This window comes from Hemicordylus capensis, chromosome 2 (assembly GCF_027244095.1).
Source record: "Hemicordylus capensis ecotype Gifberg chromosome 2, rHemCap1.1.pri, whole genome shotgun sequence".
In the NCBI taxonomy this organism is placed as follows: domain Eukaryota; kingdom Metazoa; phylum Chordata; class Lepidosauria; order Squamata; family Cordylidae; genus Hemicordylus; species Hemicordylus capensis.
Window position 1 is genome coordinate 396,267,056 of NC_069658.1, and position 27,694 is coordinate 396,294,749.

A 27,694-nucleotide genomic window follows, 5' to 3' on the forward strand; every position below is an offset into this window, starting at 1 on the left:
CTAGTGTCTTGTATTTTTCAAAAATAAAGGTGCAATGATCAGGACTACGCATTTCTATCCTGTAGATATTGCCGATTACAATTGACACCCTGACTGAATTTACTAGAGGAAGCTCTATTGAAATTTAGGTAGTCCTTTATAGTAACTCTTGAGTAGTACTATTGAATAATTTAGTCAGGATGTCAGCCTACTTGTCTAATTCTGTTGTATTTTCGACATGGAGATCCTTGTCTAAGGATGGAGCTTTAATATTACCTGGAGGGTTAGCAACTGAAGCACTAGAGGCTTTCAACATAGTTTCCCCGCAACCATCTACTGTCCCTTACATGCAACTCTAGCTGTTCCCCAATACCTCCTGCTGGGATCCATTTGGTCTATGTGACAAAGAGCTGTAAAAAACCACACCCAAAAACCCCCACACAAATAACCGAGGTCATTCTCATGATCAAAATGGGGAGGGCTGAGGGGAAGGCAGAGCCTACCTGTCTTCCCCCACATGATTGGTACTGTGGTGAGCCCGGTAGCAATTGGGAGAGAAGGAAGTTGCCTATGGGCTTCCCAGAGGCATCTGGCTGGCCACTGTGCAAAACTGGGTGCTGGACTAGATAGGCCTTGGGCCAGATCCAGTAAGGCATTTCTGGTGAAAGCTAGCTGCCGGCAACCTGATCACGCACGTGACAGGCAAGTGAGGTAGGAGGTGCGCACTTGTCCTCCTATCTCACTATAAGCCCGGGTTAAAAAAACAGAGCTAACTGGGGGCAGAGTGGCGGGATTGGGAGTGATCTCGGCACTTCTCACAACAAGCTCTATCTGGGCTAGCGCTGTCTACATGGGTAGGGCTGGTTGCGAGAACGACCTCCCAGTTTAAGGCCAATGCAGGAAGGCGAGTCTACCCCTGTCTTTGTTTGACTTGATCCTAGGAAACCCGTTGTTGTCTCCCTGTCCCTCTCTACCACTGCCTGGGGTCTGTGGGAGGCTGCATGCTGATGGCTGTCCATGGTGTGTCCCTTGTCTTCCCATCACGAAGCTTTGAGGCAAAAGCTGCACTGAAGGCAGTGGACCATGAAAAGTAAGTGTTTGGCTCAAGCTGTTTTAGAACTATTTGACTACATTTTAATACCACTTTGATCAATATTTATTTTGTGCCGCTACTGTCATATGGAACCACCTTAAGTGGTGCAGCAGGCAAATGCTTGACTAACAAGCAGAAGGTTGCCGGTTCAAATCACTGCTGATATGTTTAACGCCTATATCGGGCAGCAGCGATATAGGAAGATACTGAAAGGCATCCTCTCATATTGCACAGGAGGAGGCGATGGTAAACCCCTCCTGTATTCTACCAAAGAAAACCACAGGGCTCTGTGGTCGAAATTGACTTGACAGCACACTTTACTTTACTGTCATATGAGCCACCTAATGGCATCGTTGGGAAATGACTTGACTACCAAGCCAGAGGTTTCCGGTTCGAATCCCCACTGGTATGTTTCCCAGACTATGGGAAACACCTATATCGGGCAGCGGCAATATAGGAAGACGCTGAAAGGCATCATATCATACTTTGCGGGAGGAGGCAATGGCAAACCCCTCCTGTATTCTACCAAAGAAAACCACAGGGCTCTGTGGGCGCCAGGAGTTGACACTGACTCGGTGGCTTACTTTACATAATGTCAGAGGCTTGTTATTAAGGAACAGGCTTTGAGCCTTCGCTGTTTCATATTGCATGAAGGTGGCTGTACCTCTATAGATATGAAGTGCCTTTGCAACTCAGAATGGGCAATTGCTCCAGGGGGAAAAGAGTGTTTGACCTGATGGTGCTGTTTCCCATGTGATTATTGAAGTCACTGTATTTGCATGTTATAAAATCAATCTGGAGATCTTCTGTGTTTTTAGCCAGCTTGGGGTTTTGTTGTTTTTACAAAATATTTGTAAATATTTTATGCATATGAATATTTATTTAACACTTCTCAGAAAAAGTTCTCAAAGCCATATACACGGGAAAATAAAGATGCTTCCTTCCCTGCAAAAGGCTCACAGTTTAAAAAGAAACATAAGTTCAACACCAGCAAAGCCACTGGAGGGATACTGTGCTGAGGTTGGATAGGGTCTGTTGCTCTCCCCCTGCTAAATATTTATGAGAAAATCACCACTTTGAAAGGTACCTGTTTGCTTGGTTAGCAAGGGTTACTAACTGCTAATGTGGAGCTTGTGCAAATCGTTAAAGCAGAAAAGCACCATGTTTATCATCACATGTGTAGTCATTTGAAAGCTGTGTCATCTGAAAGTATTAAAAGAGAGAGAGGAGGAAATGCTCTCTTTAGTGTTTTACCACTCCAGAGTACTTTCTAGTGTTTCATTAATTCAGTCTGATTTTTGTCCAGTATCATTGGTCTCTATGACAGCAGGTATCATTTGCACCTGATAGTTGCTTTGATGGCAGCAGCAAGGCAACTGGAAACTTTAAAAAAAATTATGCTGAGAATGGAACATAATGGAGAATACACCATGCTTAAGTGAATTCTGGGATATCACTTCATTCAGGGGCAAAGATGCTTCTCTTTTTGTGAGTGAATTGTCACAAGTAGTAGAACTGAAATGCTTTTGTGCCTGGGTGCTTTCCAGATTAGACCCTGCAACGGGGTCACAACACAACTCTGAAGTGTGCTTCCACACTTCCTGTGTTGTGACCACAGTCCCAACGAAAGTGCCAGGGTGCCGTTCATATGTCAGATGCCTTGTTTTGAATTTAGATGGCTTGCTGCAATTTAGTGCTATGATGTCGTTTATCTGGCGTAAAAAAGGTGTTGTTTTGGGGGGTTGTTAGTTTTTGTGAGACTGCTCCCCCTGCAGGTTTTACATTTTGAAAGTGATATGCCTGAACATTTTGCCACTTTTGAGCGGCTAGTCTGGAAAGCACCCTGAAGAAGTTGATATGCAAAAACTCACTAGGCGTGTTGTATTCTCCACTAGTATGTTCCCAGTGAGCTTCATTCTGAGTCTTTGCCTCTCTCCCTTTAGATTTTTTTTTATCAACCCTCTTTTCTTTAATGTTGGGAGTTACCCAGACAATAATTATGGGCTGGCTGTTTAAATAAAGTTCTTGTTGTTGTTATGTACTTTCATGTTTCATAAGATCACTTCAACAGCTGGCTAAATACTTCACAGCTTGAGGTTAGTTTCATAATAACTGAAAGCACAGTGTTGGGTGCTTGGGGATTCTCTTACAGTCCAGGCCTGATTTATATACTAAATATGCTCATTGGCTAGTATACAAAATAGGTCTGGCTCATTGTGTCACCAAGTGACCAAGTTCTTTTCTATTAGTGACCATGTATGATCTGGGCGTATGGAAGAAAGGAGATCAAACCATTCCTCAAAGATTCAGTGGGCTTTATTGAGTATAAAAGACTAACAACATAATCTAGCAAAGCAGAAAGCAGAACACTCTATCAATATCAGAAACAGTATTTAAACAGGACATCCTAACCACAACCAGTGTTCCTAACTACCATATGTGTGTGCAATTAAATCTTCCTAGAGCCTAATATTATTCAGATATAGACAGAAAAGAGCAGGGGGGGGGAGAAGGCTGAGGGCTGGCATGGTTTGGGGGAGATTCGGGCATTAGTAGAGGAAAAGGGGGGGAAGGAAAAAGAGGGGAGAAGATGGAGGGATTCAAGGCTTGTAAGGCGCAGCATATTTACCAGGATCAGAGGCTTGAGAGCTGTGGATCTCTTCAGCTGAGACAAGAGGCTTCTTGGCTGGAGACAGGAGCATTTTGCAGTTGCTCAGATCAGGGCTGAGAGCCAGAGCACCATGGCTGGGGAGTCTTGACTTTTCTCTCTGCGCAGTAGAAGTCACAGACAGCCTCTGTCCATGGGCAGAGTTCCTGCTTGTTGCCTCGTGGTTTAGCAGCAAACTCTGGGATGGCTTCTGTGAGCAGGATTGCCCGTAGGCATAAGAATTGCTGCTTCTCTGTCTAGCAGCCTCATTCTTTATAGTATATTTTCCTTTGATCTATTCAAAGAATCTATTCAAATCTCATCTTTTCCTGGGTTCCCCAGAAGGGGTGACAAAGCTTTTACTTTCTGGACAATGTCTTTTAATTATTCAGATATTGGCCAGTTCAGAGAAATCTGAATCTCATCTTCTGCAAACTGTGCACTTGGAAGGGAGCGGGAGGGGGAGCAAGTGTTAGTAGAAAAACTAAATCTACAGGTGTTCTCCTAGGGTGGAATTTCTATAGACAGCAACTGAGTAATCCCCCTTGGGCATAGCAGAGCCAATCATTGACAATGATTAGCATAGATTTCTTGCAACAGGAAAGAGAAGTTCAGCCCCTGGCCTCTTCCACAGACATTATCTGATAGTGAGTTACATTTTAGCATATTGATTAGCTCAGTCCCAGCCTTTGCGTTTTCTTAAGTATCCAGTTCACAATGCAATGCTGGAATGCCTCACCCAGAGGCAGCGCAGGCAGTTCACCCAGAGTTCAGGTGTGATTTCATTTCTTAATATAAAATGAAATCAGACACAGGCCTATATTTCACATACTTCTGAGTTGGTGCCTCTGGTTCTGATAAATAAATATATGGACCGCCCATAACAATTCTTCCTATGAATTGATGGGAGTTGCTCCTGGCAGCCCTTGAAGCTGGGGAGCTTCTTTTAGGTGGACTGGTCAACAGGAATGCAGCAATTGAGCCTTCATTCCCCTTTGCATTTGGGAAAACGATTTCACATATTTACAAGGAAAGAATTGGAGGTAACATCTTGATCTGGGGATTTAATACCTCCAGTCCAAATTGGATAATGTATACCTTTATCACACTTGTGCACTTATCGCAGCAAATTATAATTCTTTGTCTTTATTCCTCCTTTGAAGATGCACTCATATACATGGCACTCCGACCATGTTCATAGATATGCTAGCCCAGGCAGACTTTGACAACTACAACATTTCAACTCTTCAGGGAGGTGAGTATAAGAAGCCAAGTGTAAACATGATTAGACAAGGGTTTTCTACTGATTTTTGAAAGCCTAGTTTTAAATGCCATTTTAATGGATTAAAATTAAATACCTTGATTCCATTAATCTGCATATGGCAAAAACCAATATATCTGCCTTCTTTGAGCAATTGAAGGAAGCGTGAGATGGTTTACAGACTAATTTCAAAAGGTTAACATTCATAGTTAAGAGGAAAAGAAGTTGTCTTTAACATTTTATTTGTCATTCCTTATTGCAGAAATATACAAGAACCAAATTAGCCTTTAAAAAGTGTCTCCTTAACTGCAGTTTTACTAATTAAAATAGATCCCAACCATTTAATCATCTAAAGCTCTGAGCAATTGTAACCCTCATTTAAACCCCTCATAACTGGACACGTTTCAATCCTAGTTAAACTCTTATTTGTTAGCCTGTACTGTTGTTGAAAGAAACAACAGTATTATACTCTCTCCAGTGATAATGGGTTCCACAAGCAGCCCACTGGCTGTATGTTTCCATGCAATTGTTTGTAAATATTTCTAGGTCAGCAGTCTTACAGAGTGATGTAATGTGTTGTACATGCATGCTTTGGGGAGCTACTTCCTGTTTCAATGGCATTTTTAGAGTAATTGAAATAATGGAAATTGCCAAGTTTATCTCAACATGATGAACATAATGTGATATGCATGTAACATGATGTGACATAACCACAATATCATGTTATGTTTCTATGCATGTTCACACTCAAGAGCAATCCAATGAGGGGCGGGGGCGCTAGGGAGAGTAGCCAAAAGGTGTGTGAACTGACCCTAACCTCGAGAGCCCAGATGGGGCTCCTCATCAAGCATGTATTTCCTTTTATTGCTTAATAATTTGGATTATTGAAATGTCATTGGGTTTTTGCTGTTTCTGTTGCTGAAAAGAGAAGATCCATGATGCATCAGTTTGGAAAGTGCCTGGGTGTTCCTTCTGGTTTTATTCCTACTTCTACCAGTGTGTGGCAGCAGATGTTAAACATGCTGCAAATCTACAATCTGTATCCATCCATATTGACATGAACGGAAATAGTTCAAAAGCAAAGCTTTGCAAACATACCATGTTTCTAATTGTATTAGTAATGGTAGTATTAGCAGTAGTACTATTGTTGTTTAAAAGTACAATAGGAACCATGCTAGTTTATGGAGAGGAGACCTGGTCTTGTGGTAGCAAGCATGACTTGTCCCAGGGTCCACCCTGGTTGCATATGAATGGGAGACTAGAAGTGTGAGTACCATAAGATATTCCCCTCAGGGGATGGAGCCGCTCTGGGAAGAGCAGAAGGTTTCAAGTTCCCTCCCTGGCAGCATCTCCAAGATAGGGCTGAGAGAGATTCCTGCCTGCAGCCTTGGAGAAGCCACTGCCAGTCTGGGTAGACAATACTGAGCTAGATAGACCTATGGTCTGACTCAGTATATGGCAGCTTCCTAGGTTCCTATGAGAGTACAAGCTGCACTCAAATGTATTGGGATTGTCCACCCATGTTGTAAATTAGTTAGATCAAAATCTCAACTAATTAGTATTAGCTGTCAGAAAGTCATGTATAAGGTCACTATCTCCCTTGTCCAATATGATTTGTATATAGCTTTTGTTTATTTGATTATTATATTGATCTGTTTTTGTTTCTGCTTTTTATTGATTCATTAATGACTCACAAGAGTAGAAAATACATTTCTGTACTTTTTAGCTGTGTAGAGGAAAATCAATAAAAACAATTACTTTTAAAAATCTCAACCAATTGGGAAGTTTCAGAGCTTGTCTTCTAGTTAATAGAAATCCCTAAGAATAAGGATGTGGCCCAGGCTCCTTGTCCCTACTTGCACTTGAAATATATAGAGACCTTTTTAGAGACTCTTCGTGAAAGTCATCCTGGATTTCAATCTTCTAGGAGTCATTGCAGGCTCAACAGTGCCTCCTGAAGTAATTAAGAAGATCATGAAGAAAATGAACATGCAGGAGATGGTGGTGAGTCACTTTTCATCTTTGGGCTGCATGGCTTCCTCTGGTATAACAAATATGAATGTGAACTGGGAGACAGAAACCCAAATTAAGCATTGTTTGAGTATATTACCATTTTGTATTGCTAATGCCCATGTTTCCCTTAAATCTGCAAGCATCAGTTCCTTGAGGAAGAGACTTTGCTAGGAAGGGTGGTTTGTTCTTCTGGCGCAAATCCAGCCATGTGGTTGTCATTCATTGCTTCCCACCAAGCACATGTGCCTACCTTGTTCCGGAACAGAACCGAGTTTCAGTGTATTAAATACAATACCGTATTTTACGGACTATAAGACGCATTTTTTCACTCGAAAAATAGCCACCAAAATTCAGGTGCGTCTTTTACTCGCAAGCCTGCCCGAGGGGGGGGGAGTATCCCCCAGCAAACAATGCTAAACGATGCTATTAACTCTGTGCAGCCTGGGGACTGCTGCTCCAGCTCACCCTCCGCCGCTAGGCCTGTGGACTCCCCGATCGTGCAATTACATCACCACCAGCAACACCATTGTTTTCAGCTTTCTGTTTTACTTTCTGCAAGCATATTCAGCTGAAGAAAGTGTAAAGAATTAAGAAAGCCGAAGTGGTAGCCGCTCCCTCCTCTGGTATGTGCATACTGATGAGAACCGGAGCGCTGGAAAACGAAAGAGGGTGGTGTTTTTTTTTAAAATAGAGTCAGAAGCAGGTTGAAGAGAAAACAAGGAGTGGAGTACCAACAATTGAAAGAGGACTTATCTGAGGCGAGGAGAACAAACTGAAGCAAGGCTGAAAGTCCTTTCCTGGAGCTAGCAGGAGTGAAGAAAGTGAAAAGAATTAAGAAAGCAGAGCTCCCTCATCTGGTATGTGCATACTGGTGAGGAGCGGAGAGCTGGGAAACGAAAGAGGTGTTGTTGTTTTTTAATAGAGTCAGAAGCAGGTTGAAGAGAAAACAAGGAGTGGAGTAGCAGCAATTGAAAGAGGACTTATCTGAGGCAAGAAGAAAGGCTGAGAGTCCTTTCCTGGCGCTACCGGTAGCAGGACTTTTCGGTACAGTTGATAACAGTTTAATATGTTAAAACCCTGAAAAACTGGATTAAAATTAAGGTGCGTCCTATAGTCTGTAGCGTCTTATAGTCCGTAAAATACGGTAGTTTCCCATATGACTGATCATAAATGAAGAGTAGCTAGTCAAGAAAGCTTCCGTAGAGACATGCATGTTGCTTCATACTCCTGTGGAATCAGTAATGGGCACCTCTCCATGTCTTTAGTCACTTCTGACTGTGTAGATGGAGCTTAGTCAATCCAGCATCATATATACCAGTAAGTATCTCTGGACTGGCAAATCAGTAGGGACTCCTAAAGGCTTTAGATCTCACCTGTCTCAAAGAAACAATCAGGGATGGACTGAAGATAAGGGAAGAATAAATTTGGCTTTGCCTTATGTTTCTTTTTAGATTGTGAGCCCTTTGGGGACAGGGATCCATCTAATCTATTATTTCTCTGTGTAAACTACCCTGAGCCATTTTTGGAAGGGCGGTGTAGAAATCGGATGGATAGATAGATAGATAGATTTATACTTCAGTGCTAGAACACCTGTGAAAGGCAAACTGGCAAATATTGTCGGCATAGTAGTCAGATTTTAGCTCTCTTTACTGGTGACATCTAAATCCATTTAGCATGAAGAAGACAATTGCATGCACCCACTCTCTCTCATGCTTTCTCCTTCTTTCTTCTACACACCATTAGCTCTGGAGTTGCACAAGAATTATAACATAGATTTCTTTTGCGCGTGTGGCACACACACACACACACACACCCCTTGCAGACAGAGCTATGATGAACAGGGACTTCAGTGGGGAGTACAGTGAATAGCAATCATTTCTGAAAAATACAGTTTCTTCTAAAGCTTCCTTGGAAGATTGAATGCCATGCAGAATGCCATACCACCTATCTTGTGCAGTAGTATAGTGTTGTATTATTTCTTTTATTATCTGTTTCTGATATTGATGCACATTTCAGGTGATGTAACCCTGGGGTGACTGCTTGCCACAGGACTGAGCAGAAGACTGTTTTCATGCTGTCTGTTGATGCCAGCATGTTACATGTGTGTACAGTCCTTAATGGGCCTATATTGGAAAGAGCCAGCCCTTTCTATATTTGAGAATAGCAAAGTTGGGGGGCTGCTCTACATTATGTGCATAAGCTGCTTATGCATTTTGTGCATAATTTGAGGAAGGGTTGCAGCTCTGTGGTAGAGCATCTGCTTTACATGCAGAAGGTCCCAGGTTCAACCCTCTGCACTGCCAAGAAAGACTCCTGTCTCAAACCTGGGAGAGCTGCTACCAGAATAGATAATGCTCAGCTAGATGGACCAAAGGTCTGACTAAGTATAAGGCAGCATCATACGTCCATATTTTTTGCAACTGTGGGATCATAATTAGTGCTCTGGATGTCTGCAATTATTTATCCTGGATGAAGAGACAAAGTGGGGGCAGGGGGGAACTGTGCAGTCTCTACTTGTTTCACCAACCATATATGCATAAAAGGCTTTCCAAGTTTTCAGCCTATGAGGTTACTCTGGTAGCTACAGCAAAGCCAGAACATCCATAACTGAACAATGAACCAGTATTGATAGACTTTCAGACCTTAATGTGTGTGGTTCACAGAACTGGTAATAGAGATGCATGACAACTTGGTCATCTCATCTTTGCATCAAGAGCTTTATACAGAAGTTGTACATAAGAAAATATACACTTTGTTTTCTACATAGGAGTAAGAAGACTCTCTCTCTTTTTTTCAAAGAAAAAAAAATCCTCCTATGAGTCATTTATACTCAGTTGCAGAGGAATAAATATATATTTATATAAATCTTCAGGATTTAAAAAAAATGCAGTTAAATTGAAATGGTGGTACTGTAAAATCCATGATGATAAACCACAGTCATCTGGCTGCCTACTGCCATGTTTTTAGTGGTACAGAGATGGTGGTGGGGTCATTTTTCAAGGTGGCAGGTGGTATAATCTGTCTTCTTCTCCTTCTCCCATTTTGTATATGCACACTTGTTGATTATACACTTATTTAGGACAGTGGCTTTCAAATTTTCTATTTTCATGGAGACTCTTATCAAGGTGTCTGCCAGGGAACCTCTAAGCATGTGCTGAGGAGCTTGTGTGCAGAGGATTCTGGGACACTTTGCAGTTTTACTGAGGGTGCCACACATACACATTAGTCTTTAACATTGCTCCACACAAACTGATTGTGCAGCCTAGAAGATAGTACCCAACACCCTCCTGAGTTTCCACATTGCTGATTAAGGCCAGTAATGGAGGACAATGGTTATGCTGTTTTCTAGGGTAGCTTTCCCATTATTACCGGCCTTTTAATTGAGGAACTTCCAATAGGGGAGGTTAAGTTTCCAAGGAACCTCCAGGGATCCTAGTAACATAATTTGAAAACCAGTGCCCTAGGGCAAGGTGGGGGATCCATCCTCATGTACCCTGATCCTAGGCTTGTTTTCTTGGAATTAATTCCCTTTGTTTAATGAGCCTTACAGGTAAGTGCGCATAGGACTGCAGCCTTAATTCAGTTTGGGGATTCCTGAATTCTGCTCCACCTAATCCAACTAAGGGGAAAGAAAAGCCTCATGGAATCAGAGAGCCCCCCCCCCACACACACACTGAGGTTGTTTTCATGCACAGCCTAACTCAGGCTAGGGAAGCCTAGCCTGGGTTAGGCAGTGTCTCCTAGCCTGGCTTTTTAGCCTGGCTCCTAGGCAGGGGCAAGGGAGCGAGCGCTCCTTTAACCCAGGCTTCTTGCTTGTGTGTCTTCTTAGGTTGCATTCAGCTTGAGGAGACACAGAGATGAGCACCTAGAGTGCCCACCTCCTGGGGGAATCCCCCAATGCACTGTGCTCGCTGGAAATTGATCATGTGGGAACATGGATGGTGCTCCCAGCAACATTTTGTCAGTCGTCTGGGGGGAAGGTGAGTGAAGTGAAGCCTTCCCCCTGCCTGCCTGCCCCACACCCGCCTGCCCAGTCATGTGAACGACCTCACTGTCTCAACTGCAACCCTCAGCTCAGACCTACAGTGGCACTGCCTCTATTGAGCTGAACTTAACAGTAAGATGACATGTTATGTAGATGGACCCTGACAGTCCCAGCTCAAAGGCATCTAGTATCCATTTAGGTTGCTTCCAATGCATGGGAGAAGGACAGGTCACTAAAATCCAAAGTGAATTTTGCTAGCTGTCCCACAGTGATGGCCAATTGATGGTGCCATATTCATCATCAATCTACACTTTGAGCAAAATCACTGTCACTATTAATGACTGTTGAACCAGTTAAGGTCTGTAGTGCAGCTATCATGTAAATTGCTTGTCTCATGTTTTGCTAATGTTCAGTCCCCTCTCTAGTCAGACATCTTTCCAATAGCCTTTCCAACATCTGCACTGCCTTGTTGCTTAATCCATGTCGACCACCACTCCATCCCTGTTTGGGGGAAATGCCAAATCTCAAAGCAAGTTGTTACAATTTTTTCAGCCAGAATAATGACACATAACAGCTTTACCTATAGTATAGTTTGTGTAGTGAATTCAAATTGTTGTGCTTGTAGGCTTTGAGGTTCAGCACAGATGCAAAGTTTTCCATGTAATATTGCAGGTCCATGGTGCTACAAATAAGGAGAACCTCTTGTGTTTCCTACTAGTGTCCATAAATGCTGGAAGACAAGTCCGTAGATAAACTGAGTGGTGTGAATTACATCTAGAGAGATGACTGTATTTTACCAGCAGGATCTAGTTTAGTTTGTCTTAGCATTGTCATGCATAAGTTGTAGGCTTTTTAAAAAAACCCCATAATATCTTAAAATAATATATATAATATCAGAAGAAAAATTGAATGGTGGCATCCATCCTGCAATCTGCATTTAGCTGGAGATGGATGTGATCAGACATATAAGATGGTTTTTGACCAAAAGGAGATTGTTGGGGTTGAAGGACTTGGAAGGAGTCAGTAGTTTTCTGGTTGGTTGAAACGGCCAGTCACCTGGACTAGCTTTTCTGGGTCCTGTGTGAGGGGAAAAAGAAGAAGAAAAATGTATAAAACTGAAATGTCTTCTGAGCAGATGAGCCATAAGATTGTATTGCAAGATTTGTACACCAAGTTCAAATTCTAACTCCTATTAAGTATTTTTTTAAAAAAATAAACTACAATGAGGTCGTTCACATGACCATCTGCGCTAGCCCGGGGAGGGGGAGGCAGGAGATACCTGCCTTCCCCCGCACACACAACTGGCAGCTCCACCACCCACAAGTCCAGACAAGTGGTGCAGCAGTGGGCGGCTCAGCAAGTGGGAAGAAGGAAGCCCAGTCACCAGGAATCCCACAATGAACCGCACCAACAGGGGCAGTGCACTGTGAAAATTCCTGCTGCCAGGTCATTCCTTCACCTTGGCCTCTATGATTTCAATGGCTGCCAGCAGCCTGAAAGGAGCTGCAGTGAGGTAGGAGGCATGTGTGCATCCTCCTACCTCACTTTTTGCCCAGGTTTCAAACCCAGGCTACCTGGCAGAGGAGCACCAGGATCGGGAGTGATCCTAGCACTTCTCACCACCAGCCCTTCCTGGGCTAGAATTGCCCTACATGAGTAGGGCTGGTTGTCTGAACAACTTTTGTATTTGATTAGCTGCTCTTTCTGTTATTCCTATAGAATTGCTGCATGTCATTGAATAAAAAATCTCATATTGTCAAAGCCAGTGTTCCCTCTAACAGGGATTCCCAGATGTTGTTGACTACAACTCCCATAATCCCCAAGCAAAAACCATTGCAGCTGGAGATTCTGGGAGTTGTTGACGACAACATCTGGGAATCCCTGTTAGAGGGAACACGAGTCAAAGCCATTATTGCATAATAGCTAGAATGCAGTTATAAGCAACTGAATAAGAAAAAACATACCATAACTACATACTCATCGTAATGGTAGAATGTTATATCTAGTCATAGAATATTGTCTTTGGGTTTTTTGCTAATATGGAATACTCACCATTCTTCCTTTGAGGGTGGCATAACATAAGAAGATCCCTGCTGGATCAAGTCCAAGGCCTATCTAGTCCAGCAACATTCTGTTCCCCACAGCGGCCCACCAGATGCCTCTGGGAAGCCCAGAGGCAAGAGATGAGGGCTGTTACTCCCCAGAGGCAATTGATATTCAGAGGTCTCCTGCCTCTGCTGGTGGCCATCACCACATCCCATGGCAGAGAATTCCATAGATTAATTATGCGCAGTGTGAAAAAGTACTGATCTTTGTTGGTCCTTTGTTGGTCCTAAATGTCTTGGTAGTCAGTTTCCTGGGGTGGCCCCTGGTTCTAGTGTTATAAGAGAGGGAGAGAAATTTCTCTCTATCCATTCTCTCCGCACAATTTTTTAAAAAAATTTAATAATCATCATTTATCATATCTTCCTAGTCACCCTTTTTCTAAACTAAGAAGCCCCCAATGCTTTAGTTATAAGTGTTCTCATTTATAAAATAAAAAGCATGTTCCATGTCCTAAATTGCATCTGTTTATGTATGTTGAATTAATGTTGCTTAAAATGTTGCCTAATGAAACTCTCATGGAAGGAAAATAATAATCATCAAATGAACTCTGCAGGACAAGGAATGTGGGAAAGAGGTAGAAAGAAAACTGACTCTGGAAAGAACAAACAAGTATGTACTGAAAGCCAGTTACTGTGCATTAGAAAAGAAAAACTTCCTACTCCTATAAGGAAGAATATCCACACTGCATAGAACAGTTGTAATTCACATCTGAAATCCATAAAGCTGCCTGCAATCCAGGAGGAAAAAAAATATCCCACTGGGCAAGGTTGCTGGGTCCTTTTCTAGGCTTCATTTCCTAGCCCTTTCTGAACTAGGGAGAAATCATCCACAAAGCGAGTATAGCATTAATCTTTTTCTTCAGAAAGTGGAGGATGAGGTTGCATAGTATTATTATGTGTTATGGAAACTTTTTTAAAAGTTTCTAAAGTGGCAGCTGGCAACTTGAAGCCTAGATGAATCCTTGTAGAGTTAATAGGAGCCTTCCCACTGATCACAGTGGGAAAACTCTAGACTGTTAATAAAACATATTCTGTTATGATCAGAGTGTTCAGGAGCTTCTTGTTTTTAGGTGAGCTTAACCAGTAGATGGGACTGAATGACCCACCTGGTTGGATAGATGTAACCAGCAGCTGTAGCAGATACATGTAGCTGTAGAACAAGATTTTTCTTTTTTCTGTCGCTCTTCCATTAGTTTGTCCTTCTCTTTTCTGCTCAAACATTTAGCAACGTGAAATAGTGTTGTTTACAACTTTCTGTCTCTGACCTATATCTCTGAGTACTAGACCGTGTTCCAGGACATGGGGTACTTGTGTGTAAAGCCAATGTATGTAATTTGTAAGGTATTGGATTATTGACAGCTGTACAAAATGAAGCCATCTGTTTACAGGGGGGAACAGGCCAGAACGGGGAAGGCCAGAAAGGGATGGTGCCAGCTTTCCTAATTATGCCCTGTCAGAGGGCCTCAAGGAGAGTATGAGAGGCTCCCACTGAAAGAAATAGCAATAGCACTTAGCACTTACATTTATATACCGCTCTATAGCTGGAAGCTCTCTAAGCGGTTTACAATGATTTAGCATATTGCCCCCAACATTCTGGGTACTCATTTTACCGACCTCGGAAGGATGGAAGGCCGAGTCAACCTTGAGCCCCTGGTCAGGATCGAACTTGTAACCTTCTGGTCACAGGGCGGCAGTTTTACCACTGCGCCACCAGGGGCTCATGAAAGGGTTCACAACTTATGAGATGCCATAACTATTTAACTGAAACTGCTTATGGGATGGGTTCTAATTCCACTGGGCTATTATAAACGTCCCCTTTTGAAAAACGGCATCCCAGTCAGGCCATAAAGCCCTAAGAGTTCACCAAGCCTGCTTTGCCTGTATGGTAGATAGGGCATGACATATATTGGTGCAAGATAATATGGTCGCTCACACAACCTTACCCACCCAATCCTGGGGAGGGGTCTTGCCGCTCTTGAGCTTTCTAATGCTGCACGCCCACACAAGCAGTGGCTCCAAGAGCAGCCGGGGAGTGGGAGGATGGCAGGCTGTGGCCTCCCACATCCCACAGTGCACTGCATGATGAGTGTGGTCCATTGGAGGACTCCCCCACAAGCCGGGCACTCTAGGCGCCTGGCTCTGTGTCTGCTCGGGCTTCCTGCAGCCCAAGCAGACACAGGACTAGGGACCTGGGTAGAAGGCTGCGCTCACACCCTTCTACTCAGGTAAAAGCCTGGGTTAAAGCCTAGGGCTACCCGGCAGCTCACACGAACAGTCCTACTCAGGTAAGGCTGCACAAGTCTGGGTAGGGCAGTTCATGTGAACAGCCTTCATATCGCCTTACTTTTATAACTATTTATTTATTTATTAAGTTTTTACTATGAGAGACTGGGGTGGGGGAGGGGGACATTGTTCAGGGCAAATTTGAACTCATTATCATTGGCATCCCAGGCACTGCTGCTGTCCACCCAACACTCAAAATCAGTAGTCACACAAAAATTAACATCTTCACAATGACAATATATTGCATGTTGAATGCAGTTTGAGTGTTTCAGCATCCCTGAAACAGAAGTGTTTCTTTGAGGTTTTGTCTGGGTTTCAAGCAGCAAGAAAGGAGCATCAACTGTACATTTGTTGTTCTATAAACTGGTCACCTGGAAAGGTCTTTGGACCTGTGCAGTGCTTTGCTCAGCCCCGTTTTTCTCTCTGATGCCTCCTTTCTTCAATTCTGTGCTCCTTTCACTTGTCCTTCCTTCAGGATCCTGCCCCATAGCCCCACTGTGTACTCGGCCCCTTTTCTCTCAGTCACCTCATTTTTGGGCTCCCTGTCCTTTAGCTCTTCTGACTCTTGAGTCCTCTTCTCATTGGTTTTCCCAGCCTGCCTATCAACTCTGACTCCGTTCTAGACAGTGTTGAAAGCAGTAACCATTTTCCCATCTCCAGATGGGGAAAACATATTTTAAGCACACAAAGACTAAACCGTTTTGAAATTGGATGCAGTGTCCAATTTCGTAGCAATTCCTCTGCCAAATTTGCACAGTGTAGCCTTGATGTTGCTGCAGCACCACAAAACCCTTAATTTACCTGTCTACCAGCACATTAAGGTTGTTCACATTACCTTGTTACCTGCGGCAAGGAGGGCTGGTGGGGGGAAGGCAAGCTTGCACCTGCTTTCTCCTCAGACTGTCCTAGCTTGAGTCCCTGTTGCTCACACACCCACACGAGCCACACTGCTGGGAGCAGTGCAGACTTCTGGAGGCTGGGGAAATGCAGCCTGGCCTCCAGAAACCCCACAATGCACAGTGTGAAGAGTGTGGTTCATTGGGGAATTTCCCCGCTGCCGGACGCTCTAGGCGTCTGACTCTGCAGACAGCCTGAACAGCCACATAACTGGGATCTGAGGTAGAAGGGCATTCTCATGCCCTTCTACCTCAGTAAAAAGCCCAAGGGAAAAACTTGGGCTACCCAGCAGAGAAGCATTGGGATTGGACATGATCCTGGTGCTCCAAATGAGCAGCCCTACCCAGGTAGGGCTGTGCAAGCCTGGATAGGGCTGCTCGTATGAACAGCCTCACTCTCTTGTGTGGTATTTCTCTCAGTCATAGTAACTTCTACATTATTGTGTACTGTTTGCCAATGTTCTGTTGCTTACAGCTTTGCGACTGATGTTTGGAATGTTTGTGAATATTCCATAATGTGACAGCAGCTCAGGCAGTGGCAAGATGGGACTTACAGGCAACCTTAGCATTCTAGATACTGAGATCCATTAATGTGGGCCTTGCCTATTGAATGGGGGAGGTATTTTGGAACGGAATGTCAGGCTAATTTATGCCCATAGAACTGTATTACACTTACTTGAGTGTGATCAGGTGGTGCCTGTGTGAGAAGGGATCTCTAAGAGGCGTTTCGAATAAGGTGTGGGTTTTAATTGAACATAAACAAAACTCAACTGCCTGCTTAATGGCGACTTCCCTTCTTGGATCTCCTAGTGGGGAGCTTGCAACTGCGGAGTATAGCAGCATCTCGGATCTGCTGTCCTCGAGCCTGGGAGGGTGATGCACAGGTTGCATCAGGGCGTGAACGACTGGACTCCAGCCACCTAGAGAAAAACAAACAAATCCTCATAGATACCTGGAAGGCACTGGCCAGGGCAGGCCTCCTGAGTGAAATCTGATTACCCACCTCACGTTATGCACCATCATTGAGCCATTAACTAACCTGCACTCAGACACACACACTTCAGAGAATTCAGTATACCAGTTGAGATAGAGCAGTGACTGCTGTCTTACTTGCGCAGAGGTGCTAGCTGACAGGAGCATTGCCAAGGGTTGTTAGACAGGGTGAGAGTCTCAAGACGGCCAAATGGAAAATTTGCAGGAAGACTGGAAAGTTTGTTGTTCTCCATGTGAACAGTCTTCAGTGTGGTTACGCCAACAAATGCTTTATCTGAAAACTGAAGTACAAGAGCAGACAGTGATCATTATCAGTCCTGTAGGTTAAATCTAGACATATAGTCCTGGCCAGCCAGCTAATTTTTGCTAGCAGGTCATTTTCGAAGTAGGGGGATATGTGGACAGTCAAGACCCCAACCCAAGTCCAGCAGCCACTCTTCATGACTCCTGTTTTGCCTCCTCCACATATATTACAAATATCTATCTTTACCTTCTCCACTGTAATGCTAAAAGTCTTAGGGACAAGATGGGGGAGGGAGAATCAATGGAATGCTCTTGGCACCTTCTGGCACATTAAATGTTCAGGTGTACATCTGAACATATGAAATGGCCTAACACTGGGAGCCATGAATAGTTATAGCTTTCTGTTGACTAGTGGTAGACCCATGCTGCCATCTATATAACTTATGAAATGACCTTGTCTCTCCAAATAATAGCTCAGGGAGGGAGAAAGAAGATTTGTCTTTGGAAGGCCAAGCATCATCTCAGAAGTCTGGATCTAGCTTAGAGTCTACCAGTTGCTGCCCTTTGTTTTATAATGGCAAGACCATTATAACTGCCATGGAGGTTGCAGTCTTAAGCACGAGAGCAAACATATGGCTTCCAGCTTGTGGTGGAGATGGATACCAGTTTTAGCAGAAAAACTGCTAGAGAGGAATTTATTATTAAACCCCAAGTGTGGGTTTTCCACTTCAGATTGCAGCTGCCTGTGTGTGTTTTTTTTTTTTAAAGTGTGTGTGTGTGGGGCGGGGGGGATCTAGTACAGTTGGTGGAGTATGGCATGCAGCTTGGCCTTTGCATGTCTCCTTCTAAGCCCTGGGGAAGAGTTAAGGACCAAAGAATTCTGATCACCCACTATACCTCTTGCTTCTCTGTGAGAGACAGGTCAATATTTTGTCTTCACCTTTTAAAGTTGTTGAATTTAAAGCCTATTTATTATTATTATTATTATTATTATTATTATTATTAATTCAATTTATGAAATTATGTTCTACACTTTGACATTTGGGGAGTATGGCCAAATGCAGGAATATTAATCACTTATTGCACATTCATTATAATTTTAAAAGCGGGTGTTCTCTGACCCCTCCCATTTCTTTCCAGACATCTCTTCATCTCTAAATTAGCAAAGAGATTATTTGGCTTTTCAGAGTTGAAAAATCCCTTCTGGTGCCCAGTTGCCACATTCATGGAATGAGGCATGGAGGGGAGTATTGGAGAGACACATGGGCCTGTGGACTTTGGCAGAGTCCAGACGACTCTAAATGGAAAGTTACACTTGGCATTCGAGCAAAGTAGGAACAGCAAGGCAGATTTCCAGCTCCTCAGATTCTTTGCCCCTTTCTCTCTTTCCTCACTGATGATTCACTTATGCAGAGAGAATTCATACATCTATACCTATAGGTTTGCTTAGAATATAGCCTTTGTAGGACTGTGAGATGGTAAATAGTTCAAATAGCTCTTCCTGCCTCATTCTTTCTCTGCTAGTTCTCCTGGTTAGTGCTTATTTGGTTTGAAATATTCCTGTAAACACAAACATCTTTGGAAGCCATTGATTAGATTTAAATCTGTTAACTATTGTTGCAATAGTGCTCCCTTTTCTACCTACTCTCACCACTCCCATCTTAGCTATTTCTTCCTCTTAGAATAGTTAGAAGATTATATACTTGACTTTACCAGAAAATTCTCCAAGTCAACTACCCATCACTATGACATGATTCCAGTATGTGGATACCAGTTCCTGGGAGTTCCCCTTCTCCACAACAGTGTAGTTCTTCAGTAGTGAAATATTCAGTTCTTTCAGTTTAACTGTGGTTGTTTTAGTGCCTTGACCATTAATTAACATTCTTAAGAACTAATATTTGAATCAGCAATTTCCAAGGAACATCTACATTCTGAAGATAGTAACTAATGGTGGAAATTATCTATGGACCACCACTGCCCGAATCTCAGCAGATTCTGCTTTGGTTTCTGGCAGGGCTGTCTTTCACATGAGATGTGAAGCAGGGGCGTAGCAAGGTTGGAGAGGGCCCAGAGACAAGATTTTAAAATGCCCCCCCTTACTGAAGCTCTGCTCGTGAAGTAAATAAATCTTAAATGAGGCTGAATAGTGGTAACAAAAAGCATAGTAAAATCTATCTGTCTGTCTATCTATATGGTACTAGAGAAAGACATGCTGTTCTGGTAGCTCCAGGTCTTAACACTCACATCAATTTAGGAGGATGAATACAACTGAAGGAAGCCTGGCTGGGGGAGTCAGTCATGTGACTTGCCTCTGGGCCCCCCCACAAGGTAGTGGGCCCCAGACAACTGTCTCCCCTTGCCCTGTTATAGTTACACCCCTGATGTGAAGGCAAGCATCTAGCCATTTGTGACTGTGTTCAGAATGGAGTGTGCTTCTTACGCCTTTGTGAACTTCTGTTGTATACACCCTTTTGGGAATTGTGTATTCTAGTGTTGAGTCCTTGAAGCTATCTAGTAGAGCCATGTTTAAAAAGATGAGCAAATGGCATGTCACTGAACATTACTACTCATATAGATTAGTGCTTTTTGTTCATTCTGAGTTTCCCTCTGCATATGTCAGGGAATGAACCTTCTGCTGACTTTGATTTCCCCACAGAATGGTTCCTCAGTGGGAGAATTACAGACCCATTCACAGAGCTGATATGTGCCGTCAGACTTTATTATGGCCATTGACCAGTATAAACCACAGTTAGATATGTGAAAACATATATAGGATTTTCTGGTTAAGCCATATGTGCAGACATATATAGGATTTTCTGGTTAAGCTACACACACACACACACACACACACACACCGCTCCTCCAAAAATGGCTCAGGGCAGATTACAACAAACAAAAACAATTAAAATCAATTAACAGTTAAAATCAAAATTAAATCAATTAAACAATTAAAATCATTTAAACATTAAAAGCATTAACATTAAAATCATTTAAAATCAGCATTGAAAATTTAAACCATAAATCTAATTAAAAGCCTGGGTGAATAAAGGCGTCTTCAGTGCCTTTTTAAAAGTTGCCAGAGACGGGGAGGCTCTTATTTCAACAGGGAGCACATTCCAAAGTCCAGGGGCAGCAATGGAGAAGGCTGGTCCCCGAGTAGCTGCCAAACAAGTTGGCGGCAACTGCAGGCGAACCTCTCTAGATGGCTCTCTAGAACCTGGCCATTGCTTCTGATACTTTGGTCTGGGAACAGAATCTGCTTTGCCTCTGTCTGCCTTCAGTCTCGTGTGGAATCTGTTTTAAAGTTGCCTTGCATGCATGCATGCAATCACAGAGGACTACCGCCCTTCATTCAGGACTGCCCAACTGGTCCGCTTAGAACTGCCCACTTTAAAACAAGTGAAGTTAAAGTAGGGTGTGTTATATAAGGAAGAAGTTGCAGATGTAAAGAGTGGAAAGGGGGAATTAATGCAATTGTTAGAGGGAGCAGGAGATTTGGAGTGAGTGATGGTGATGACTTTGCAAGAGGGAAAGAAAATCCAAGTACAAAAGTGGAACACATCAGCAAGAGGCTTTCATTAGATTGAAAGTGGGAAACCAGCAAGCTAATACCATAGCACAGCATTTGCAATCAAGAGTTCTAGAAAGCCTTACATCAGGAGCTCTGGGTTTCTTCTGTAGCTGGCTGCCAGTTCTTAGAGTAGTCCATGGATACTATTCTCCCTGCCCCACCCTCATCACAGATCGCCATGTTGCAGACCCTCTAACTTTATCTTTGGTTTAAAACAAATAGACTGAACTACACCATGTGGAGCATCCTTTGAGAGTCTACATAGACACCTAAGATACCATTCACTCCACATCATTCATGCTTTAAACATGTACTGAATGTGTAGGTCTATAATGCCCATTGTGCATTGGGTAGTTTCAAAACGCTGCTTGCACAGGGATCCAATCTCAATATGCTGGTGATAAAAGCCAGCGCAGGATGGGGAAGAAATTCTCATCTAAATTTATTGTATGCATCCTGGCAAGTTTTATCAGTAATATTGTGAAAGTCTTCCAATCCTGCTATAGCTGCTAAACATCTGTGAACATTTCAGCTGTGCTAATACCATTATGGTTCTCTTATTAATCTGTTGCCAATGCCATGCATATGTAAAGAGAACCTTCTATCTGGATCCATACCAGGTGACTTTGTTAAATCCATTACAACAGGCATCTCTTTGCAAAAATTCACATCAAACTATTTACGAAGTGCTATGGAATCCTTCTGTATGAAATAAGCTTTATACATACAATGGTGTACCTTTTTAAAAAAACCCTGTTGATACTTTTGAAATGGGTAGCAAACCTAATGAAAGACAATGGAGCAATCTGCTTATTCAACTCTTAATGTTTTATAACGTGCAAGATCCCTTCTCATATTTTGCCAGCAGCATTACCTGGCATGGGGAGGAGTCAGAGCATGGGCTGTTCTGGTGTGACTCCGTGCTTCTCCTGTTATTTTGTTGGCATGGGAAGAAGTGGTGCTACAGAGGCTCTCATGCCACCACCAATGTAACCTGAGAAAGGGGTTTAAGGTGTAGGAGGAAGTGCATGGTTGGGCCCAGACAATTCGATATAAGGCAAGATGGCAGAAATGAGCTGAATTAAAGGTTTCTATAGATGAAAGCATGATTACAATTAGGTTCTGGCATGCATACAGAGGCCACCATCCTGGTGGTGGTAGTGGGCAATGAACAGTGTGAAGGTAACTATGAGTTCATTGTAGGCCCCATATAATGTGTGGGTGCCTATGATGTTGTTGAGACTCTACTGGTTTCTTGGGGTGTGTGTGTGTGTGTGTGTGTGTGTGTGTGTGTGTGTGTGTGTGTGGTTCCAGTCTTTGAAAGAGGTGCAGGGGTGTGCCATCTGAACCAGGTGGTGACAAATGCAGCATGGATATGGTGCTGTGGACAGCTCCCTTATGAGCTTTACTCACCCTTCTAAGTTGGAGATCAATCATTCCTGTCAGGAAATGCATGCAGCTGTTAAACAGTAATCTGGCAATTGTTGCAACTGAAGAACAATCTTCAGATTATGATCCAGGATTCTGGACTAGAAGGAGTCACCCTTGCATTTGGGTTTATGTGTTTAATGTATAATTATTTAGGCATTTCTTCAGTCTTAGCACTCTAGTACCTTTCTAGATACTTAGAATCATACCTGCATCTTTATCATTTTCATTTCTAGATGAATTGCACAACAGCTTAAATGATTTTCTCATACAACTGTCACATGACAGTTTGTTTCTGACTGTATCTGAGTAACGCAGAAAGGGTATTCACAGCCTAACCCAGGCTTGGGCAGTCCAGCTTGGGCTAGGCTATGCGTGTGAAGCCCCAGGATCAAGCCCGATCCTGGCGCTGCGCCCATACCCAGCCTGGGTTTTTAACCTGGTGTTTAGTCAAGTTTAAGTGAACCTATGGTGTGCTTGACCTTGTCTGGCAATCGTCTGGGGTTAGATGCCCCTCACCCCCCAGCTTAAACAGCTCCCCACCCCAGTCCACGATCATTTCCAGCAGCAAGCCAGGGGGAAGGACGGCGGCTGCTCGAACAAGAGCAGCCACCACGCTCATGCCCTCAGGCACCCTGGGTGCGGGAGGGGGGGAAATCCTCCTGCTTCCTGCATCTCCCTCCATCGTACCACCAATCGTGTGGGTGCACGGTGCAGCGGAAGGGAGAATGGCGGTGGCTCGAATGTCCAGGGAGGAAGGCGAGCTCCTGCCTTCCCTGAAGCCTGCCCGCCTGCTCTCCCCAGCGAGGTTGTGTTAACAACCTCAAAGTCTTTTAAACATGACCGAACTAATGTAAAGATGAAATAGATCTGCATTATTGCTAACGGAGCTTCAGATGGCTCCAGCCCTCAATGAACTACTTCCCTCCGTTAGTCCCACCAGAACTACCACCCACTTTATTTCTCTGCCCACAGCAACTTTGTGCTCTTGGTGGAATTTTTCAGCAATAACAATTTTTACTGGCAGAGAAGTGTTTCCATGTTGCTGTGATGTGCTGTTCTCTGTCCCCTTGGCCACTTGCCATCCCTTTACATTTCTTGGTGGGTCACAGTTTTGCTAGGCGCTGCTGTGTTGATCCACCTGGGTATCCTCCGTGTGGTACCCTAACATGCTGGGAACGGCACTCCTTGTTCACCTGGAAGTCTTCCATCCTCCTGCGTCTCCTTGATGTGGTCTCCTGCCCCACCTGGGACATGCTCCAGCCAGGGTGATGTCACTGCTGCCTCCTGTTTACAAATAGCACCTCAAGCATGATGCTTCTGCTCCTGGGTCATGACTCATTCATTGAGGAGAAGAAGAGAAGTATTTTGCTTCCTTGCCTGAATGTCCCTCCAGCTCTCAGGATAGGAATAAAGCATCTTTGTGAGTGCTGTGAGAGTTTCTCTTGAGAAATAATCAATAAACAAATCCTTCTTTATAAAGTGCAAGGTTGTGGAGGATGGTGAAAGTCCTTATGTGTACTCAGTCTGCCTCTTTGCAATGCACTCACCAGTCTCTGCTACTAATTGCCTCTTTTGTGGAGATCTCTGCACTTGCCCACTCCAACATCATACAAATAGGTAACTAGTTGGGTGTCTCAAATCAGAGCTTCACTCTCCTCTCTTTGGCTGATGCCTGCCTGAGTTCGGTATGAACTTGCCATTTTTCCCCCTCAGCCCCCTACTTCATTCATTCCCCACCCTGTTTCTGCTCACACACAGTTTCTTTCCATTGTTTATTTTGGAGACCATGAGCATGGTTGTTATTGTTTATCTATTTCGAGAAGGGGCAGGCAACTTTGGCTTTCCAGCTTGAAATACAACTCCCATCATCCCTAGTTACTGTGGGAGGAAACTCCCAATTTATTGTGGCTGGAAATGATGGGAGTTGTAGTTCAACAACACCTGGAGATCCAAGGTTGCCTGCCTCTCATTAAGGGCACCAGTGTGCTCGGCATAGCACAGAATAATAAAATCCTTGGACTGAGGACTTACAAACAACATTTGATAGATAATAATAATAATTTTAAAAAGCAGCAAAGGTAGGTTTTCAAATTGGTAACTAGAGGAGATAGGAGAGAGGCAGGTCATGGTAGAAGGTGTTGCAGGAAGGGTTTAACATTTCCCAAGAAGGTACTTGAAGGAGAAAAGGACTCTGTGGCTTGATGAATAAAGAGAGAGAAACTGGTTGGCATCCAGACCACCGAAGAAAGTGCAAAATGTGAGCTGCAAGTGGGAGGAAAGCTGGTCTTGTGGTAGCAAGCATGAATTGTTCTCTTGGCTAAGCAGGGTCCACTCTGGTTTGCATTTGAATGGGAGACTACATGTGTGAGCACTGTAAGATGGGGCTGCTCTGAGAAGAGAACATGGTTCCAAGTGCCCTGCCTGGTATCTCCAAGATTGGGCTGAGAGGCACTCCTCTGCCTACAACCTTGGAGAACCACTGCCAGTCTGTGTAGACAATACTGAGCTAGATGGACAAATGGTCTGACTCTATAGACGGCAGCTTCCTATGTTCCTATCTGTTCCTATCCATTGAGGGCCCCCTAACATAATTGTGCATTGCACAGCATGCAATGAGGAGGGCAAATTTGGGGGTGGGTTCCTACTTTCCCTTCAACGTGCCCTGTGCCTGGTGGAAATATGTTTCTGTGGATTGTACAGCCCACAGGAACATACTTTTATGTGGCACAGAGCACTTCTGGGAAAGGAGAAGTGACCCCCTCATCACTCCTTCCCCCATAAGAAAGAAAAAGAAGGCTGCCCCTTGAAAGGTATGTCTTTTCAACTTAATGGATTCTCAACATTAAGCTGGACAGTGAATGCTCATCTTTGTAACTGTGACCTTTTATTTCTTCATCCTGCCAGAGTAGATCTTTCTGGTATTCATTATTTTTGTGCTCCATTTGAGTGGCTTATATAGAGTACCTGGTTATTTAAGGTCTTCACCCATGTGCAGACAATGCAAGCACTGCATTGATTTCTTTAAAATCAAGAGAATGTCAGAGATAGGAACAAGAAAAGAATAGTGCTCTTTATAGCTTATTTGCTACAGGGCTATCAGGTTTGACAAGGAGGCGATTCAGAGTTCCAGTCCCATTCTCCTACTTCTTCTCAGGCATAGCAAGAAATGTGGCCTCCCTAAGAGTTTCCAAGTCTGGCAGTGACCCCTGCTCCCTCAACAGAACATGGCATCAAGGTCCTCAGTCGGAAGTAATGAATACTTTCTCTCTCCCCCTATTGCCAGAACTTAGCTTTAAGGGTGGGTTGCAGTAGGAGGAATGCCCAGGTTGTTATATGGCTTGGGTGATGGAAGTCCTGTATAGTGTGGGAAGGAGAGTTATTTAATCTTGTGGCATGCAGTCCACTTTCTCTAACCCTAATGCTCACTGCCATATCCTATAAGTTGTTAGGGTCTCAAGCAGGCCAGTTCTTCTCCTCTCATTTTCCAATTTCCTCCCCTTTCTTCTTAACTGGCTTTCTCTTTGGCGGCCTCAGGGCTTTGGAATATGCTCCCTGCTGAAATTAGAGCATCTCCTTCTCCGTTTGTTTTCAGGAAGACCCTCAAGACTCTCCTATTCTCACAAGCTTTTCATTAGAATTAATTTTAATAATCTTAATAATTTGTTTTATATTGTTTTTATTGTGTTTTATGTATTTAAATCTGTGATTTTTAAAATTAAAATTTGTACACCGCCTAGAAATGTACATATCAGGCGGTATAAAAGTATAGGGGGGCAGGGACCTGACACCTTCAGCATTCCATGGCTTAGCTCTTCTCAGCCATGGACAACTGCAAAAGTCACAGTCTGTCTGACTTCTGGTTCCTTTAGACCCTCTTTTTTTCCCTTCCCCAAGATGGGAGTCTGAGCTCCCCATAGAAAACAATGGTGAAATCCAGGATTTTAGTATAACTGTGATGAGGCAGCAATATGCCTTCTCCCCGCCCCTGACCAAAAAATCAAACACCCAAAAGGTAGCAGTAAATGCAGGAGTTCTTGTCTTTAGCATTCCATGTGAATCTGGAAGTTCCTTTCCAGACTATGAGCTGAGTTACTCTAGTATTTTCATATCTCTATGCCCTCAACATTCCAAAAGTCCTGAAAGCTCACTGGACTGCTCCAAATTTCCAAACAGCAGCAACATTTCTTTCTTATTTAATTTACAAACATATGCATACTAGGGGGAATCACTGAGTAAGCAGAAATTACTACCCTTTCTGAGTGGCCACACTTCCCTTCCAAACCAAGCTCTTACCTTTTCTAGGCCCATGTTGTCCAGGCTGAGAGTCTCCATGTAGCGCCCAAAAGATTGGAAGGCCAAGTCTGGAATTACCTTCATGGGATTGTTCGAGAGCTTCAGGTCCTCTACTACCCTCAGCTTGCTCATTGCAGCCACTGGGTAGCTGCTCACCTGGTTCTTATCCAAGTGGAAGATAGCTAGGTTTTCCACATCATCCAGGGCCCCAGGCTGGATGGAGGAAATGGAGTTGTCTGAGAGGTAGAGCCAGCGAAGGTCCTTCGCACCATGAAAGGCTCCTGCTCTCAATTCTCGGAGCTTGTTGCTACCCAGCTGCAGAATGAAGAGGTTAATCAATGGGGAGAGGAGCCCCCTGGGAAGGTCGGTGATCTTGTTGTGGTCAATGTAGAGGTAGGTGAGTTCTGTCAGGTCATCAAAGGCTCCCATCTTTATGACGCTGATGTCATTATTGGACAAATAAAGGTAGACCAGCTGCTTCAGGCCCCGGAAGGCTCCACTGGAGACCTCCTTGATGTGGGAGTGTTGGAGATGGAGAGACACGAGATTTTTCATTTCCCTAAAGCCATTGGTTGGCAGGACAGGGAAGTTGTTCCTTTGCAGATTGAGGAGCCGTGTCTGCTCTGCTACCTTGGGGATTCTTCTCAGACCAACGTTGTCACAGATGACATGATGGAGGTCTCCTCCGTGGCAGTGACAGTTCTGGGGACATGCCTGGAGAATGGGCAGGAGGCACAGCAGCAAGCTGAACAGCGTGATTAAGAAGCCTGGCCGGTCCATGTCCATTGAGCTGGGGTGGATGTGCAGGGAGGAGGAGCAGCAAGAGGAGGAGGGAGAAGGTGGAGTGAAAAAGAGAGTGAGAGTGAGTCTGCAGCAAACTGAACACAGCCCTATTTATAAC

At 43.8% G+C, this 27,694-nt stretch overlaps 2 protein-coding genes across 3 annotated transcripts in view; one reads left to right on the forward strand and one right to left on the reverse strand.

The window, feature by feature from the left end:
- Window positions 1–27,694, forward strand: part of ACSF2 (acyl-CoA synthetase family member 2) — a 122,664-nt gene that overhangs the window by 53,897 nt on the left and 41,073 nt on the right. For both annotated transcript variants that reach the window (XM_053302656.1, XM_053302657.1), the window contains exons 8-10: window positions 921–1,069; window positions 4,883–4,974; window positions 6,908–6,984. In XM_053302656.1, the coding sequence (XP_053158631.1) occupies window positions 921–1,069; window positions 4,883–4,974; window positions 6,908–6,984 (318 nt within the window). The remainder of the gene's footprint in view (window positions 1–920; window positions 1,070–4,882; window positions 4,975–6,907; window positions 6,985–27,694) is intronic.
- CHAD (chondroadherin) lies at window positions 11,590–27,644 on the reverse strand. Its single transcript, XM_053302660.1, has 4 exons — window positions 26,794–27,644; window positions 17,373–17,536; window positions 17,034–17,182; window positions 11,590–12,055 (listed from the first exon to the last, which is right to left on the reverse strand). The coding sequence occupies exons 1-3, from the start codon at window positions 27,577–27,579 to the stop codon at window positions 17,041–17,043; spliced, it is 1,092 nt and encodes a 363-aa protein (XP_053158635.1). The 5' UTR covers window positions 27,580–27,644; the 3' UTR covers window positions 11,590–12,055; window positions 17,034–17,040.

Excerpts from the sequence above, each read along its gene's own strand:
- CHAD (XM_053302660.1), bottom strand. The coding sequence starts at position 27,579 with ATGGACATGGACCGGCCAGGCTTCTTAATCACGCTGTTCAGCTTGCTG. Across the intron at positions 17,537-26,793 it reads ACAACATGGGCCTAGAAAAG|TTTTCAGATAAAGCATTTGT; the intron begins GTAAGAGCTTGG and ends CTTGTACTTCAG. Across the intron at positions 17,183-17,372 it reads CAGCTAGCACCTCTGCGCAA|GTGGCTGGAGTCCAGTCGTT; the intron begins GTAAGACAGCAG and ends GTTTTTCTCTAG.